We start from the raw sequence: 19,184 nt of genomic DNA, 5'->3' as shown, positions 1-19,184 counted from the left end.
CATACACAGATTTCAACGACTTTGAAGTTAGAGTTGAGTCTGTCCTGACCCACACCTTTGGAGGAAGTCTGTGTTCTTTGTGGCTTCTCTTTGAGCTCAAGCACCATGGTACGGCCTTCTAACAGGCTCACTCAACAAACGCCTTTAAAATCAGTTACAGAAATAAGCATCGTGAAAAGAAACGCTTTTCTCCTCCTGGCAGTAGACAACGCACCAAAATATGATGAACTGTCCCCTAGTCAGGCCTGTAAAACAGTATTATATCTAAATTTCCATGGAATTTCTGTTTTTTACGTTAGCATCATCATTCTTTGCTGAACCCTCTTAAGCAAGGCCTATCAACTACTTTGACAATCAGTTTCTCATGGATGAATAAGCCAAGTCCACATTCTGCTGAATGAGAGATTCCAGGTCTCTCGGAGTTTCACTGCCCAAGAAGAAAAGCAAGTAACAGCTGTCAGTTCCTGAACCACACCTAATCAGTCACTAACTTAACACAGGCCCTGCACACACTCCGGGGCTCAAGCACATGAGAGAGGGGTATCACAGACTAAGCCAGGCTGTGTGCTTCGGACATCAGGGACAGAACGTCCCATGAGTCAGCTCCAAACCCATGCATCTCATGGATTCCAGCCAGATTTGCCTTGTGCTCTTCTAAGTAGTTTTGTATTCGATTAAATCGCTGAATAAATGAAACCCCAATCTTTGCAGTATCACAGACCACAAATCAACTCGAGTCCCAGTATGAGGCACAGGAGAAATGACTAATGGATATGTGAATCTTAGCAATAGCTTCAAAAGCACCTCCCATGAAATTTGCCCTGAGCCTGGTCACAGGCAAGGTAAGACTCCATTTACACCTGGGATTATGCAGAATAAGATGATATTGGGCAGCTCAGAGCTGGCGTGGACATTTCCCCATAGAAGTCATGCCTGGGCTAAGACTTACAACCCAAGAAGGTGAACTGGAATCAAGACTTCCAAAGCTTTAACTTTTTGGATGGGTATTTTCTTAGTGCCATTAAGAGACTTTATATTTTCACAACTCACCTGTTTCAGTGAGAGCCAACGGTTCTGTGCTCACCATTAGATTGATGGTTGAACTAGAAGCCGACCTTGCTGGCTGTGGAGGTGAGGGCTGAGATTTCACTGTAAAAGAAAAATACACGCAACTTGTAGGTAAATCAGAAACCAGGGGGCTTGGGAATCCTTGGTGACTGATACAAGGTTGCCTCTTGTGATTAATGTCTTACATGGGGGAGCAGAGATTGAAAGACAGAGATCCAAGACACCTCTGCATCCATGGCTTGTGCTGTGGGGTACAAGTTGGATCCATGTACTAACACACAAATGGAAGAGATCCCTGAACTTCTGAGCAAATCCTCTCACCTCCCACACAGCCTCTTCTGCTGCCATCCAGGAAAACAGAGCCCTAGGGTTGGCTGGGTCTTTGGACTCATATCTCTATGGGCCTAATCGATGGCACTGGTGGAATCCCCTTTTTCAAGCTGGTTCCTTGATCTGAATTGCGTTGGCCTAAGAAAAAGAGGAGCCTTCCCCTCCACATTCCTGGAGCAGTGGGGGTCAAGAAGAACCGGATGGGGGAATCCAGAAGAACTTAGACCGATGAGAGAGAGAGGGGATCACGAATAATTAAGAAAAGCTGGGAGAATACTCACGTGCAGGCCTCAGTGAAATGGGGGACCCCTGGGGACAACAGCTGCTCAGGACAAAGCCCAACTATGGTGAGATCAGGGCAGGGAGACTCAGCTGCGGACATCCTCCACACCTGGGGTGGTGAGACTTCAGCGACACCTCTATTACTCCCTAAGGGGCCAGTGACTGGCTGGTGTTTTCCTGAACATTAAAACCTGGACAGGGTGGTGGGCAGCAGAGAGCTCCTGCCAAGAGACATGGCCACGTTTCCCGGGTGTGATGTTGGAAAGGGCTGTGCTCAGGCCACATGGATCTAGTTTCCTGCATAAAGTAGCCCAGGACCCAGAGGGCAGGACCACATCCCACATGGAATTCCATTTTCCATTCTGTCTTTTAGTCAAGGTGCCAGCAAAGCACCCAGGCTGAGTTGTTTTCTTTTCCTAGTTTGTAGTTATTTCACAACAGATTTAATAGGTGTCTCCTTTGTGTCTTAATTGATATTCCACATAGAAATCAGGTACTAACTTGTACTGATCACATACTTACTTGTACTGAAACTTCTGTGGTAGGTGGCTCTGACCTGAGACTTCAGATAGCAGACGATGACCACGTGGTACGTCTGCCCAGGGAGCAGCCCTCCGATGATGCGGTCCGTGATTGAGAGGTTCTGCTTCAGAACCAGGGACTGATCGTGGGCTGAGGTGACGGTGAGGTCATAAAAGTAAGGATTGTAGGGGTCAGGCCTCTCCCAATGGAGTTTAGCGCTGTTCTCTGTGATGTCAAACACCTGGACTTCTTGGGACACCTTAACTGGAAGATAGATCAGAGTGTGAAGGTAAAAAATAAAATCTTCCATGACTGTGAGCAAGAGAGGAAATCTGGAAGGGATGCGCTAATGGACAAACTGACTTGAAATTTAGGTGAGGCAGGGAAGTAATTTCTTGTTCGAGCCCCCCAAAATATTGCTCTTATAATCTATCAGCACACGTAAAATGTGAAATTCACAATAATGAAAAATCTCATTATTCATCAACTACCTTTTTTTCTATTAAAAATCTCCAGTGTTAAGAAGATACTTTGAAAATGCAAGTATACTAATCGTAAGTTGTGTTTGCTACAAAATGAGCCCCATAATTTCAAATATATTAAGTCATAAAATGTTAAGGTATGACACGAAATTCTTTTAAAGGAATTCTGCTTTCCCCCTTTCATACTCTCCTAAAATGAAGATAATTTCCATTTTATCATGAGCCTTCCTATACAGCTTGTGACACTCTGTGGTGTCTTTCAGTATCTTTTTTTAAGAAAATGATAAATAACATACTCTTGGTCTCATTAAACCCACCTACATTTTGTATCTAATTCGGTCTGAAATATATTAGGTTGGTGCAGAGTAATTGAGGGGTTTGCCATTACTTTCAATATTTTTCTCATGGTCATTATAAACACAGATTTCAGTCTTGGGGGAATGGCTGATGGTCCAGGCTCTAACTTTTCAGGTTGCTAGACTGAACACCCAATATTGCCATAGCACAGAGCTTAGGGCCCCTTCTCTGTGGGTATAAGGCAGGGACAAAGTTTGCATTCACAAAGGGGTCCCCCAGACTTTTTCAAGTCGTATTCTAAGGTAGGCAAGTCCAGCTCCAGACCCCAGCACAGAAACAACTACCTTGATGCCTAAGAACCAACTGCAGGCTTTTTCTTTCTGTTTCTCTCACTCCTTAAATAAGAGCTAAAACCCTATTTTGACATAAAATCTTTTCTCTTTAGTTTAAGACAACTCAATTTCCAGGTGAGGTGAGCAGTGCCCCCATTGACATTCCAGGGAGAATGAGAGCTTCCCATCCCTACCCCAAGTCAGGACTGAGGGCACAGGATGAGGAGTGGGAGAAAGGTGACAGCAGAGGCTGGAATCCCTAACCAACACCTCTTAAAATACATCATCCAGGTGTATAAGCCCAGATCAAGGACTGTATTCTGAGTGCTTTACATGCAGGCTTGGAGGATCACGCCCTGGGAGCAGTCAATGAGGATGTCACAAGATGGCAGCCCTAGAAAGCGCTTTCTTACCCACGGGCTTAGTGGTGGCTGGCTTGGTGGCAGCCGGTTTGGCTGCCTGTGGCCTAGAGGCCTCGGGCTTGGTGGCCACTGGTTTTGCCACAGCAGCAGGGGGTCTTGCAGCTGCTGGCTTTGCTGCTGCAGGCTTCGCTGCCACTGCTGGCTTCACCACCACTGGGGGTCTGATGGTGGCTGCCTTTGCGGCCACAGGCTTGGCAGCTGCAGGTTTTGCAGGGGCTGGTTTCGCAGGGGCTGGCTTTGCGTCGGCTGGCTTCACAGATGTCTGATTTACAATAGCTACAGGCTTTGTTGCGGTGGTCACTGGCTTCGTTGTGGTCACTGGCTTCGTTGTGGTCACTGGGTTGAATGTAGGACTTGAAGTAACATTATTCGGAATGTTTCTGTTAAGACAAATAAAGTATTACCTCTACTTTTGCCTGCTATCTAAAATAAACAAAGAAATAACCCAGTGAGCTACAAGAGATTTGCTGTTTTAGCATAACGCATGCAATAGTTTTTATAGATTATGTATAGTAGTGCATATATTAAATTCCTTCTCTTAAGGATTTGTGCCCCCCTCGAAAAAGATACGGAACAGCATACTGAAAAATAGAATCACTAAAAATGAAGCTTATATTGTTCTACAAAACATCTTTCAATTTATAAAATAAAGGCAGAGAGAAAATAAGAGACAATAGTAAATACTGTCCAACAATGTTCTCATTATAGCAATTAACCAGCCAAAACAAACACCAAAAATTAAATGAAATCAGTAGTTAGCTACTTTCATTATAAGAAAGTATCCACTCAATCAAATACTATGTTGAGCTGGAAAATTATAAAGTTAGCAAGTATTATGTTGCTTTCAGGGCTTATTATTGAGAGTATATATATTTTTTATTTGTCTTAATTTTTTTGTATGTGTATTTTTCTTGACAGTTTCCTGATCTATTATTACCAATCCCTAGAGAGAACAGCAACCTAATCAAACAGACACAACAACATGGACCCACACTTTGTAGCTTTCTTGATCTTAGAAGAAAATGTATTATTTTATAGTCATATCTTCCTACATGTCCTAGGAAGTATTAATATATTTTCAAGTTGATAGCATAAGATTTCAAATACTAGGTTACTTCATTCATTCTATTTTCCTAAAGATAAGAAGGTTGAGCCAATTTTAGGGAATGTACCAGAGAAATAATAAGAATCATTAAAGCCTAAAAAAATAGAAGCTATGAAGCTAAATGAAGCATCCAGTGCCATGATAAGGGTCCTAGTTGCCTTAGCAATGATATTCATTCTTACTATGCTGAGATCTTTTTGTTTTGTTTGTTTTTTTGTTTGTTTGTTTTGAGATGGAGTCTCACTCTGCTGCCCAGACTGGAGTACAGTGGTGTGATCTCAGCTTACGGCAACCTCTGCCTCCCCGGTTCAAGAAATTCTTCTCCCTCAGCCTCCTGAGTAGCTTGGACTACAGGTGACCACCACCATGTCCGGCTAATTTTTGTATTTTTAGTAGAGACAGGTTTCACCATGTTGGCGAGGATGCTCTCAATCTCTTGAACACGTGATCCACCCGTCTCAGCCTCCCAAAGTGCTGGAATTACAGGCGTGAGCCACTGTGCCCAGCCCATGCTGAGATTTAAAGCCACTCCTTCTGAGGACAAAGAAAAGAGCTGAAGGACTTGAGTGGTGATAGAGAGAAAGGTCTGTGGTAGGAAGAGATGGGTTCTCTTTCCCCATTCTGAAAGTCAGCCAGTCAGCCAGTAGTAAGCCAGATAGTCATTTTCCAAGGATCATTTGCATTCACATCTCATCTGTATACAAAGTTCAGAATCTGCAGAATCTGCACTTTCCTCCAAAGCATGGCCCACTGTGACATTCTCTTGAGAAGCACACATTGTTGACATACTACAGGAGCCCAGTTCTGCGGCTGCATCACCCCAGCTAGCCCTCTGTCACATGGCCCCACTGCCCTCTTTGCTCCTAGAGTTGGCACCCAAGATGGAGCAGGGCATGAGCCACGGCACACAGGCCAGGCAGCAGCAGCAGCATGGGTGCCACCGTCCCACTCACGTCCATCCCCACCCTCTGTCTTCAAGCAGAACATGCATGTGGCTTCCTATTATCACCATCATTACTTGTTATTACAGCATTAATCATTTTAAGAAGATGTGGAGTCCATTTTTGGATGTATCCAGTCCTACTTGTATGTAATCATTTCACAACCGCTACTGTAGATTGTTTGGACATATGGTCCCAATTATCTACCTTCCCTGTGCCCATGCCCTTTACAATGTAATGTGGCAAGTCCTTCCATCAAGCCTAGTTTTCCACCCTTAAATCTAGGTTAGCCCTCGGACATGCTTTGGCCAATAGAATGTGGCAGATCTAACAGCGTGCCAGTTCTAACCTAGGTCACAGGAGGCCTTACACACTTCTGTCTACCCTCAGGGAGCCCTGCCAGGTCACCTTGTGAACAAACCCAGGCTAGCCTGCTGAGAATGAGAGACCATGTGGAGCAGAGATGAGCTGGCTCAGCTGAGACCATTCTACACCAGCAGCTCTATAGCTGACAAGCAGCTGACCACAGACATATAAGGGAGCCAAGTGGAAAACAGAAGAATCACCCAGTTGAGCCCAGACAAAAATTGCTAACCCACAGAATTGCAAATTAAATCAGTGGTTGTTGGCCAGGCACAGTGGCTCATGCCTATAATCCCAGCACTTTGGGAGGCTGAGGCAGGCAGATCATTTGAGGTCGGGAGTTTGAGACCAGCCTGGACAACATGGCAAAATCCCATCTCTACTGAGAAAAAAATACAAAAATTAGCCAGGCATGGTGGCGTGCACCTGTAGTCCCAGTTAATCAGGAGGCTGAGGCACGAGAATTGCTTGAACCCAGGAGGCAGAGGTTGCAGTGAGCCAACATTGCACATCTGTACGCCAGCCTGGGCAACACAGCAAGACTCCATCTCTAAATTAAATAAATAAATACATAAGTGGTTGCTGTTTTAAGCCACTCAGTTTTGTGGCTTGTTACTCAGCAAAAGCTAACTGATAAAACGGATTACATGACCCACATTACCTTTGGGAAGTCACATTTTCTGAATTTCAGTGTCCTCATCCCATAAAGTTAGGAGTTGGTTGGAGGACCTATTACCTGCAGCACCACAGTTTTTGAGAGAATAATTATAATCACTTACACTTCTTTGTGACCATACTTCACAAGATTATTTTTTGGTTGGTCCCCTTGGAACCAATCACACTGTTTCTTGGTATCTGGGGACAAGTAAAAAGAATTTTCACCTAAAGAAAAAAAAAGAGAAAACAATGGAACTGCATGCTAATAACATGAAAATTAAAATTAAACTGTCAACGAGTTAAATGAATCGCATAACATTTATTTCACCCATAATTATTGTTGAATTAATGTATCAGACAAACTATGTCCAATGATTTTAAACATTAAGTTTGATGGCATTTGAGCCATAAAACGTGGTAAGCCAATATGTTCTATTTGGAAATATTTGGGTGATTAAGTTAAAATACATTTATTTAATGTGAGAGAGAAGGTAGGGATAGAAGAAAAATCTAGTGAAGAGTTTAACAAGTTCTAGAGCCTTGAACATCAGATTATAATCCAACTGCTCTTCATATTTTCTCAGTGCTTTGTTGAACAAAGCTTTAGTTTTTCATATTTGGATGACAGGAATGGTGGCCCACGGGCGAACCTGCTGGTTTCCCTTTGCTTTACATTTTTCCCTGAGCTTTTGGGGGCCAGACCTTCACAAGTGTGAATATTGTTTTCATAGACCTCAACTTTCCCTTAAATAATAAAATTTCTATATATACATGTTTATTTATACTTTACAAATCTCCCTCATTTGTGCCAAACCTTGCCTATACTGACTCTGGGCTGCCCACTAATATGCAGTTTCTCCAGGAGCAGTGTAGGGGACCACAGACCCACAGACAAATGACCAACAGGCCAGGTAACAGATGCCCTAAGTAGGGTGTCCGATTAACCACGAGCAGGCCTTGGGAATGGGAGCCGCCACGGTGAGCAGAAGCCATTGGACATAAGCTTTGACGATGAAAAGGGGTTTTCTGCTTAAGTGTGGTGGAGAGCATTCCACAGCGGGAAAGCCCTCTGAGCAAAGACCCAGTGGTCTCCAAGCATGGGGCTGGTGGCTAAGCTCACATCAAAGCAACTCTTTCTAGAAGCTTTCCCTGGTGCCCCCAACAGAAATCCCTTCTCTTGCAACATGCCAGCATGTTATAGCATGCGTAACAAATGTGTATTTGATCCATTTGCCCACCCACTTGTGAACTGTTAAGGACACCAAGAGTGCCTGATGGAGAGGAAATGCTCAGTCAAACGTGGTGGAATAGACGAATCAATGAGAACGAGGATTCTGTCTGCGTGTTCCCTGCTGAATCTGGCTCCTAAAAGCATTTCTGGCATATGGCAGGTGTCAATACATGTTTGTTAAATGAATGAACCTGTTCATGTCAACACATTGGTTGTCTTTTCTGTGACGGTTCCCCCACTCCTCCTGGTCCAAGCATAAAGCCAGGCCAGGGCACACACTGCAACACAGGACTTACTGCTGACGAAGGATGGCAACAGCCTCCCAAAGCGCATCAGAGGCTCCTCGCTCAGCTCGGTGGACTTGTCCACTAACTTGAAGAAGACGTCGTTTGGCTCACTGGCGAAGGTGTATACCTCCCTGACGTTCACCTTCCTGCCAATGCCCAGAACCACAAAGAAGTAGCCCTGGCATTTGGCCTGCAAGATGACTTTCTGAGCCTCCTCCAGCTGCTGCTCCTGCACCTCGCCCGTCAGCATCAGGACCACGATTTTCAGGTCGCGCGGGTTTGGGGCACTTTTGAAAACGTTCTCTATGGTGTATTCAATGGCACTGCCCAAGGCCCTGGTTCCCTGCAGCTGCGTCATTCCCCTGCTGAGGAAGTCCAGCAGCTTCTCCTTGGAGCCATAGTCAGTCAGGGAGAATTCCACCTTCACAGGTGGCACGCTGGCATCGCCCAGGGACTCATAGGGTGCGTGCTGCACAACGGCCACTCTGGCAAAGTGCTGGGAGGCCTTGGGGTCTGGGCTTAGGTCCAGTTGTCTGATCAGGTACGCTATATACTTCTTCATCTCATTGAACTGGAACAGGCTGGTGGTCTCAGCGCTGTCTAAGATGAAAGCCATGTCGATGTCCACACCGCTCCCGGCCGCTCTCCTGTCCCTGAAGGAAGGCCTCCAACTGCCAAATCCACAGGATGGGTCGATGTTGCAGATGTCTAGAAAGAAGCATGGCAGCCCATTTATTCTGTGACACCCACAGCGGGATATGCCGCTCATCAATCTGCTGGGAGACTTGGGTGATTAAAATGGTCACAGAAGATCAAAACCAATTTATATCTTGCTGCCTTGATTACCGCCAGATTTCAGTTTCCGTCACCTAATACTTAGTAGATGAAGCAATTCAGTGACCTCAAACTTTTGTCGTATACCACGGTACTGAGATTTTTAAAAGAAAACAAAAATTATCTCACTTCTTTGCCACTCATTAAAAAAATATGTTGTAGAATGTCACTAGAGTCAAATATTTTCATTCTAGAATCTAACATCAAAAGTTAAGCAGAACCCACCTCCTCCTTTGTTACCTACAAAATGAATTATCCGCCATCAAAGAGAAGCTCCATTTTGGGGAGGTCCACTCTTTTTTTTTTTTTGAGACAGAGTCTCACTCTGTCGGTCCGGCTGGAGTGCAGTGGTGTGATCGAGATCAAGAGACGCAAGCTGACTGCAACCTCCACCTCCCAGTTTCAAGCAATTCTCCTGTCTCAGGCTCCCAATTAGCTGGGACTACAGGCGCATGCCACCATGCCCAGCTAATTTTTGTATTTTTAGTAGAGAGGAGGTTTCACCATGTTGGCCAGGACGGTCTCAATCTCTTGACCTTGCGATTCGCCCTGCTCAGCCTCCCAACGTGCTGGGATTACGGGCGTGAGCCACCACACCTGACCGAGGTTCACTTCTAATATAGAAACTGCTACAGTAGTATTTACAATGGCAAATAGGAGGATTTGTGAATCGACTGGACTCAAGCTCTTTTTATAGATCATAATTGTTCCCGCAGACACTCTTCTGTGGATATTACATTTTGCAATTGCAGCTGGACAGATTTTTCTGTTAGAGAAACAGCTTACCCAAGCAAACATGACATGTGAGGACATTCTTCAGGAAGTCTGTGAGGTCTCTCCTTGCAGGCAGGACAAGCGCATGGCCCACTGCTGTGTTATTGATCTGGTTTAAACAAAAGAACAATTTTGATAGAGGCTTGATGATCAGTAATATCTGAAAATATGGCAGAGGAGTAATTCAAAGCCACATCAATAAAACAGACTAACTTCCCAATAGGGCAGTATTGAGAATATCTTCTCATTTGGAGGTGGGTCTAGGCTCTGAGTATAATAGAAAAACACAGGTTTTATTCTAATGGGGTAAGCTGGAGTTCATATCCTGTTCAAAGTGGGTTCAGTTTTTTTCAGCTATAAAATGAGGGGGTAATAATACCTTCCTACTGGTGTCATTTGGAGGGTTAAATTAGATGATAAATGTTAGTACCTGGTGTATTCTCCAGTAAATAGTAGGAACTTAATCTTACCATTATTTTTAGCAACAACATGGGAGCACCCATCCCTTCCCCACCCTCTCAGGCATACTTAAAGCAAGTAACAAAATCACTCCCAGTGGGTGCAAAGAGTCCTATCTATCACAGCACCTGGCACGTGATTAGTAGTTACTCATTTAACAAATATCTAGTTTGAATCAATGACTGGGTGAACAATTAATGTATGAATAATTTTTTGATCTTGCTGAAACCATGCCAAGAAACTCATGTGGTCCCTCAGACCACACAAGGACAGATTTTTGTGAACAAACCCCCAACACGAGAGCACACAGCCAGTAGCCCAACTTCAACCCTGGATTCCCAAACCCAGCATTCTGTGCTCAAATCACCCTGTGTTCAGCAGAATAAGCACTGAGAAGCGGCAGTGAAGACCCAATGTCTTTCGCTGACCCAGGCTGTGGTAAAAGCATAGACTATCCAATGTGGAAGGAAAGACATTAGCAATCACCTTGCCCCAGTCTCATCTTACAGGTGACAAACCTGAGACCCAGGGAAGCTAAGTAGCATGCACGTTACTTTAAATGTGGAGGGAGGTGGAACCAGCCAAGGCCTCCTGACTCCTGGCTGGACTCCTTCCTACCCAACACCCATCTCTCTTGAACAGCACCACCAGAAATGCACCAAATAAATACTAATCGATATAACAATTAAACCAGTTGGCCAGGCAAGGTGGCTCACACCTATAATCCCAGCACTTTAGGAGGCCAAGATGAATGGATCATGAGGTTAGGAGCTCAAGACCAGCCTAACCAACATGGTAAACCCTGTCTCTACTAAAAAAAAAAAAAAAAAATACAAAAAATTAGCCAGGCATGGTAGCAGGCGCCTGTCTACTATCCCAGCTACTCAGGAGGCTGAGGCAAGCGCATCCCTTGAACCCAGGAGGCAGAGGCTGCAGTGAGCTGAGATCATGCCATTGTACTACAGCTGAAACTCCATCTCAAAAAGAGAAAAAATACCAATTAAACGAGTTATTTAATCAGATTACAAGTGACACTTGGCCCCTCTGTGGTATAACCCTTGGGGTCTGGCTGAAGACAGCTTTGCACGGTGGTGTAGATTGAGGTTGCTCAGTCTGCATGGTTTTGGGGATTTCACTCAGAGACTACAGATCTCCAGGGCCACCCTGGATATTCACCTTCAGGGCTGATTGGGACAGAGTGGAATGGGTATCATCAGTACATGGGTTTCAGAGTCTAATGGACTAGGGTCCCAGCCTCTCACGAGCGCCTCACTACCAGCAGGGTCTTCTTATCCATGAGGTGAGACTGATGATACAAACCGCACCAGCTGGGGATGGGAAGCAAATGCCTGGTACACAGTAAGACACAGCTCAGAGTGGGCACATGGGGCCATCTTGGGAGGAGCCAGGACTGATCCAAACGTCCAGGTCCTCACAAATAAAGCAAACAAGTCACACCACCTTGTTAGCAGACAGAGTATCACGAACACTAGCACTAACCGGCCGGGGCTGTCGATGCGTGAGGCGGGACCTCGGGGCAGTTGTACGGGCGTGTGAGCATCCCTGCAGTGCTGGAGCCACACGGCTGTGCCGGCGATCTCACGAGAGAAGTTCTCAGATAGATGGCCGCATTGGGGGCCTATTAGGAGCTATGGGGCATAAAGCCGCCCAGGAGCATGGACATGTCTGAGAACCTTTTCAGAGCCCCAGAAGAAAGGAAGAAGCCAACAGCACCCACAGAGCACAGACCTGCAAAGCGTTGATGAGCTGCCGGTCCTCCTGGCTTGTAAGGAACAAGGGGGTGATCCCCGCATCTGAGAGCTTGAGCACAGCCTCTCCAAGCTGTGGGGATGCTCTTGTGGGCCTGTTGCTGAAGAAAACGGCCACTTTCCTCATTAGGAATCCACTCCTCACGCGCTTAAATGTGTTTCTGGCCACGAATGACATGGCCGTCTCCAGACTCTGCTGTTTGGATGTCAGAGCCACCTGAAGGTTCTTAATCTTGTCCAGGAGGACCGACTTCTTCTTAGAGTCAGCAAACCGGATCTCCGTGGTCACCTCGTTGTTGTAGGTGACCACGGCCACCCGGGCCCCCCGTGGGCAGTTGCTCTCAGCAATGGTCAGATCATTCACGATACTCAAGACCACATCCCGCATCCGGCTGAACGTGTCTTGGGTGACCCCCTCAGAGGTGTCTAAAGCAAAGGCTAGTTCTGTTGGGAAGACAGGACACTCCAGGGGTCCTGTGGAAAGTGAAGGGTGGAAAGTTAAAGATAAGCCATACTTACTACAAAAGGGAGGCTTCCTTTCCTTAGGAGAAAGTCACCAAAATCAACTTACCATAGCAGCAAGCTAGAAAGGAAACAGAAGAAAAGGTGAGAGATCACTCTACCATGTGAGAATTTCTCATGTGAAGATACACGTTGTCAGACAGAAAATCATATACTTACGACATTTATCTTTGATGCTTTGGATGAGGGCACATTGCTTTAAAAGAAAATAAAAGAATATGTAAAGAGAGCAAATCAAAGGCTCACGAGGCAATGAGTCATTCTAGACACATGTAACTTACATCGATGGATTCGCCTCTGTTGCCCTTGGGACCCTGTAAAACCAAGGAACAAACAGCTGAGAGCCACAGCAGATGTGGAATTCAAAAAACAAAAACAAAACAAAAAAAAACAGTCTTTGGCCCCCAGAAACACACAGAGCAAGCCAAAGGGGCTCCTGGATAACCTTGATTGTTTACAGCCTCTCCCTACACACTGACTTTATCCCTTGCAAGGCAAGAGGGAAGATTCTGACGGCAAATGTGTTTCCCTGGGAGGTCATTTGACTTTTGAAATAGTCTCACGTCCTGAAACCAGGAAGCTCACCACCAATCCATGTAAAGCACACATGTGAGCTTGGGTCTAGATTTTGCTTCTCTTGAGAAAAGGGCTCCCTTTCACACACCTCCTTGATACACCACCCCTGCCAAAGGCGCAGTGAGGGGTCATTGAGCTATCCTGGTCCCCTCCATGTCTAACGCATCCCAGCTGACTTCCAAGCCGAGGAGCTCCAGGGACTGACTCGAGGCAGCCCTCAGCACCCCATCCCTAAACCTCACTACCCTGACAGCCCAGCAGGTATCTCATGGGCCATTAGGTGTCTTTCCAGGGGGCTATTTCTGCCTGCTTGCTCTGTAGGAATGGGCTTAACATGCTCCCCCTAACACTTTACTCATTTAAAGACAGCAATCAGACCCACCTGACCAGCCTTCTTTTCCCGAATTCAACCAAACTAAGCCCTGGACCTTTCCTTCTGGAATGATTTTCCAACTCCTGAATTATCTTTTCCATTATTTTTTTTTACTTATCAATTTCAATATTGAGGGTCAACATAGGGAGAAGTTCAAATAAGGAAACAAAGGTATTAGCAATAAAGAGGTTTGGAAGGTCTGTGGGGGGATGCCCTCCTGGCTCCTGGTGGCGGCGTGACGAGTGGATTTTACCCGCAAATCAGGAGCTCCCTTGAAGATTTCATGGACCAAGGGAAGCATCGCCCAACCACGACCTAGCAGAACTGTACAACTTCTACACGATGCAGGCAAAAGGGACTGAGATTTTCCCTCTTTGGTTTCCCCTCTACACAAACCTCAAACGCACCTATCTCAGGAAACTGTAAAGGCAAATTACAATACTCCCTAGATGACAGAATATCCCGTGAAAGTTATTTTTAAAATTTCTTGTTATTCTAAAACTCAAAATCTCTTTGCTGCATCATGATGTGAGAAAGCAACCAAGAAAATGCAAGCACAGCACACATTCTGGTGAGCAAAGGAGACGCTGGGAAGTTTTCAGGGACCGCGTGTAAAGCACCCAGCTCCAGGTGGCTGCATCAGAACTGGATAAATACTTACAGCTGGTCCTGGGTAGCCCGGGTCTCCCTTCTGTCCAACTATCCCTGGAGGTCCCGAATTTCCCTAGAGGGAACAGAACTAACATTGTTCAATTGTGTCAGAAAGTGGAAACTTTAAGGCTCCTATAGTTTGAAGGATGGTAAAAGTGACCTAACTCGAGGGACTCCAGCTCTACGAGAAACCTCTCACTTTAAGGTAGTTAAAATGTCTCTTAAATTCAAATTTAGGGACAAGCAACCTCAACAAAGTCAATGAGAGACCCCCATCAACTACGGAGGGGTTATGTTCTTTGCCAGGCTGAGATAAGACAGACGCTTTCTCCCAAGAACCATTAATAGGATTACTATGGACCCCCAGGAGAATAGGTAACGGACAATGAATGAGATCATTTGTTCAGTGTCATCAACGAATGTTTAAAGTTCTTTTGGGTATTAAATGATCTAGTTTGACTGTTTTCACTGACCAAATTAATAGGATAATTATGATTCTTTTCTAACTATATTTCAAGCCGAAAATAACTGTTTAGCAACATTTACTGAGATCTAGGCCACAATTTGCTAATTGAAGACTCTGCGGTTTAAGGAGGGTGAGCAAACATCCACTGAAAAGAGTAATCTGGCCAAGTGTGGTGTCTCATGCCTGTAATCCCAGCACTCTGGGAGGCAGAGGTGGGAGGATCGCTTGATCCCAGGAGACAGAGGTTAAGGTGAGCCAAGATGGTGCCGCTGCACTCCAGCCTGGGTGACAGAGCGAGACCCTGGCAACAGAGCGAGACCTTGTCTCTCTCTCTCTCTCTCTCTCTCTCTCTGTGTGTGTCACACACACACACACACACACACACACACACACACACACACACACACACGAATAAAAAGAACAGAGCTTTCGGGGCCAAAAGCAGCTTAAGAGGAGTCTCAGAACCAGTAAGCCGAGACCATGGCCTTGGCCTGTCTTGCTTCCAAGCCCAGAGCCTTCGGAAGTAGTTTCCAGGCCTCATTCACTCCCACTGCCTGGCCGTCCTGGTGGATATGGCCCAAAGTGATTGCACAGATTTCCCAGTCACCCATAATGAGACTTGAGAGAGTAGGTGGGTGCTGTGCCTGGAGTGAGCTGGGCTGGCGACCCTGGAGGTGAGTTGCAAGAGGACAGCCACGGACCACAGCCGTGGCGGCACCCTGAGGACGTTGATCTGGGGCTCGGATTCCCTTCCTTCCACCCTGCATTATCCCTGGCAGAGTGCAACTGAAGAAGGGTCATTGTCAAAGGCCTTAGCAGTGAATCACACTGCTACATACGTTCTCATTCCCCACCTGCCAAGGCCCAGGCAAACTTACCCTTCGGCCTCTGATGCCTTTGGGTCCTGGTGCTCCATTTAGCCCAGGCTGGCCGGGGTCACCCTGGGAAGAAAGCCGAGAAGTGGCACAGTAAGCTCTGGAACAGAGCATCTCACTGAGGGTCCCTGGGGCAGGACTCCAGGAAACGTGTGGGCCACATTTTCCAGGGCAGCCAAGTGGTTAGCTTTAATTCACTTTTCCAGTGGTTTGCTAGTATATTTGTGGTATTTACAGATAAATCTTCATTTACTTAATCAGTAACGATGCTATCATATAGCTTATAGCATTTCACAGCTTACATAGTACTTTGATTGCAGTGCATGTTATTTAAATCTCATAAACATCAGGAAAAGCAAGTACTGTCACCTCCACTTGACAGATGAGTGTTTTAGGGAAGGAAGGGTCTTTCTTAGGGTAGCCCAGTTAAATGAGTGGCTGACCCAAGACTAACACCAAGATAATCTGATTCTCAGTCCATGGATATAACAGAGTCATCCCAAAATCATGATGATGGCCAGGGATTATTTACCTTTGGTCCTGGGTATCCAGGGAATCCCCTTTCTCCCTATAAAAGATAAATCATTATTTAAATACTTGGTTCTCATTTTAAAGTCATCTAAAATAAATTGACCTTGAAAGAAGGAAATGTCTGCAGAGTCATCAAAAGAAAACAGTCACTCAAATACAAAACAACAATTTTTAAAGAAATAATTCTTTTAAAATGCAACACATCAGAAGTTGTCCTTGGAGCCTCCTGGCAGCAAGGACTCTTGGAGAATCCTCAGCAGATACGTACTTTTTTGCCCCTGCGTCCTTCGCTGCCAACTGTGTCTCTCCCATCATCTCCCTAAGAGTAGGAAACAGATGTTACTGCCAGTTGCCATGTCTGGCACACTATAACCGCCGTCTCTGCCCTGCTGCTGCCCTGAGAAGTGGATCCTTGAGCTCCTGAAATGTTTCCAGACTAAGGTACAGGAGTAGGAACACTTCCCGCTCCAGTCCCATCCAAGTGGGAATAAGACCATTCCCGCAGGCAGTGGGCTCAAAGGACTCCCGTAGCCAAATGGTGCTGGCAGACTCACATAGAAAGAGCTGCTGGTGGCTTTCTGCAAAGATTCTGTTTGGATGCAGAATATAAGACTCGTCAATCCCAGGAATCTTAGAATTGACAGGAATCTTGATGGTTACTTCAATTCTATGCATCCGTGAGTCTTTGATTCTACTTCAGAACAAGAAGACTGAACTCCATCTCTCAGGCCCAGGTCATATTCCCCCTCCCCGTACCCCTTCACTTCTTTCCAAGCCATCACCCCTAGACCCCCTCCTTTCCAACACCTCCCCCAGCATGCCCAGATCTGTTCCTGCTGCTCTCTCATGCGTAGCATTCAGAACTGGGCATCATTAATTATTTCAAAAGAATCAGAAGAACTATGTGAATTACACATTACTACCTCTAAAATACATAGGAGCCTGCCACTTAGTTATTTACAGTTTTAAACAGGTATCAACAACTAGATTCCCGTTGGCCCAAAGTAATGGAAACAGAAGCAGGAAAAGATTTCCTTCAACAGTTTGAATAGACTTGAAAGTCCCTGTGCTTCTGAGACTAACAGTAATACAAACAGATTTGTTTTTAAACTTTAGTCAGTTGAATAGAAAAAAATGCAAGAAAGAAAAATATTTTAAAGCTTCGGATTCAGTGTTTAGGTGTCATGACTCATTTTGGAAAAGATCACAATGGACCATAGATTTCTTTATTCTTTTGTAATGTAGAAATATACATTACAAAATTATTGTTGGTGAGTTGTTGGGATGTTTTTAAATAGCATTCAAAAAATGAGTTACTGAAGTAATAATTTCTATTCCTAAGATGCCTCACTCAAAAGAAATTGTTTCAATCTGGATTGAGACCTAATCAAATCCAATTCCATTTTAACTCAAAAGACATTTACTTCTTTGCAGAAAAGCTTCATCTAGTTATGGTGCAAAGCATTCATGGGACCTAAGATAAAGGTGCTTTCAGCTTCATTAGCTCTACATTCCCTTGCATCAGGAAAGACACAGGGGAAAACGATGTCTCTACCCACTGCCCACCCCACCTCTCTACCCCTGCCAATAAAATTTGTTAAATTAATTTGCTGTGCATAAGCTGCAAGTTTCACTATTTGCAGCCGTATCCCCAATAATACAAGAAGCAAGGCTCATCTCTATTTGGAACCCTCTCCTGGCTTCCTGCACCTTCCAGCAATGGCAATAGCCTGGCCCCAAGCGTGCTGTGACCTTACCGTCTCCCCACGAGGGCCACGGTTCCCGATTCCTCCTTTTGGTCCTGGCTCTCCGGGCTCACCCTAGGCATGAGAAACACCACTGAGACCCTGTGGCCTGAGGCCGGCTTACGCTGGGATGCCAAGCCCTGCTTTTGCTCTAGATAAGGGTGCTGCAATCTGCGGACTTTACCTTTGAGATTTTAGTAACATTGTTTCCTAAATTGCAACATTCATGTGCAATTTAGAAACGTATCTGAGTGCAGTCACTCAAATACAAAAACAATTTTTAAAGAAATAATTCTTTTAAAATACAACACATGGGAAGTTGTCCTTGCAGCCTGGAAAAGAATCCAGGAGGGTTTGTTTGTGTCCTTCCATCAGCGTGGCACGGTGGCCAGGCTGATGAGAAGAGAGTAACAGCTGGGAGAAGGAGGCACTGAGTCCAGTGTAAAACCCAACAACACCCTCCAGGCAGAGACCGCCATGGCTTCACAGGAACTCGTTTCTTTTACAGAGAACATGCAGTCTTTTCAGATTGGTTATGACAAATTTTAATTTGTCTCAAAGCTGAGAGAAAGGAGGTTCTCGGGCAGCTTCACACAGCAGACTTGCTGTGATCCAGAAGTCAGGGGCAGGGCTCTGGGATGTTCTAAATGTGATTAGCTGAGCTGCTGTACATGCACTGTTCATGTTTAAAGACTGCTTGTTCCATATGATACTGCAGCTGTGCCAAGCGCTGCCCAGCTGCTCTGATGGCTCACAGAGGGCTGCACTATGGGCACAAACCAAGCAAAAGAGGAGCGGATAACCCACCAACTGATGGAGGGCTGTGGCCAGGAGAAAGCCAGCCCTCTGAGCAGGAATGACTGGTGGCAAGAATGGGAGTGGGGATTATGGTGGCAACTGGTGAGGGATAATGATCCCACTAGCCAAGCCAGTGATCAACAGGGGAGGCTGGAGTGGGAACCAGCAGTACTGAAGAGGAGGGATGGACAGACAGACAAAAGAGGGCGAGGAGGCGTGCGCGCCTGCCTGGCCCCTGTCCTCAGGAAAGCGCTACCTTTCTCAAGACCTACCTTTCTTCCCAAGGGGCCCGTTCTGCCACGTTCTCCAGGAGCACCCGCGGCACCTCCGCCTCCCTGGAGCAGGAGGGGACGAATGTGTCAGTCAAATGGTCAACCGTCCAAGCAAAGTTGTCTCTGAAACCTGACTCTCCCCTGCATGGAGGTCAGAGCCCCCGAGGGGCATGGGACCTGTCCCGCCTGCAAATCCCAAGCACTCAGCTACAGACGCAAG

General features: G+C 45.8%; 1 protein-coding gene across 6 annotated transcripts in view; it reads right to left on the bottom strand.

Moving 5' to 3' along the window:
* Window positions 1-19,184, bottom strand: part of COL6A3 (collagen type VI alpha 3 chain) — a 91,003-nt gene that overhangs the window by 9,697 nt on the left and 62,122 nt on the right. For all 6 annotated transcript variants that reach the window (XM_039469720.2, XM_074398809.1, XM_039469723.2 and 3 more), the window contains 16 exons: window positions 18,965-19,027; window positions 17,907-17,969; window positions 16,418-16,468; window positions 16,151-16,186; window positions 15,622-15,684; window positions 14,288-14,350; window positions 12,959-12,991; window positions 12,837-12,873; window positions 12,727-12,738; window positions 12,136-12,629; window positions 9,940-10,036; window positions 8,329-9,027; window positions 6,924-7,026; window positions 3,727-4,115; window positions 2,203-2,466; window positions 1,051-1,149 (listed from right to left, as the gene is read on the bottom strand). In XM_039469720.2, the coding sequence (XP_039325654.2) occupies window positions 1,051-1,149; window positions 2,203-2,466; window positions 3,727-4,115; window positions 6,924-7,026; window positions 8,329-9,027; window positions 9,940-10,036; window positions 12,136-12,629; window positions 12,727-12,738; window positions 12,837-12,873; window positions 12,959-12,991; window positions 14,288-14,350; window positions 15,622-15,684; window positions 16,151-16,186; window positions 16,418-16,468; window positions 17,907-17,969; window positions 18,965-19,027 (2,566 nt within the window). The remainder of the gene's footprint in view (window positions 1-1,050; window positions 1,150-2,202; window positions 2,467-3,726; window positions 4,116-6,923; window positions 7,027-8,328; window positions 9,028-9,939; window positions 10,037-12,135; window positions 12,630-12,726; window positions 12,739-12,836; window positions 12,874-12,958; window positions 12,992-14,287; window positions 14,351-15,621; window positions 15,685-16,150; window positions 16,187-16,417; window positions 16,469-17,906; window positions 17,970-18,964; window positions 19,028-19,184) is intronic.

This window comes from Saimiri boliviensis, chromosome 5 (genome assembly GCF_048565385.1).
Source record: "Saimiri boliviensis isolate mSaiBol1 chromosome 5, mSaiBol1.pri, whole genome shotgun sequence".
Classification (NCBI taxonomy): Eukaryota; Metazoa; Chordata; class Mammalia; order Primates; family Cebidae; genus Saimiri; species Saimiri boliviensis.
Note: the sequence above shows the minus strand (reverse complement) of the source record. Positions and strands in the feature narration are given on the sequence as shown.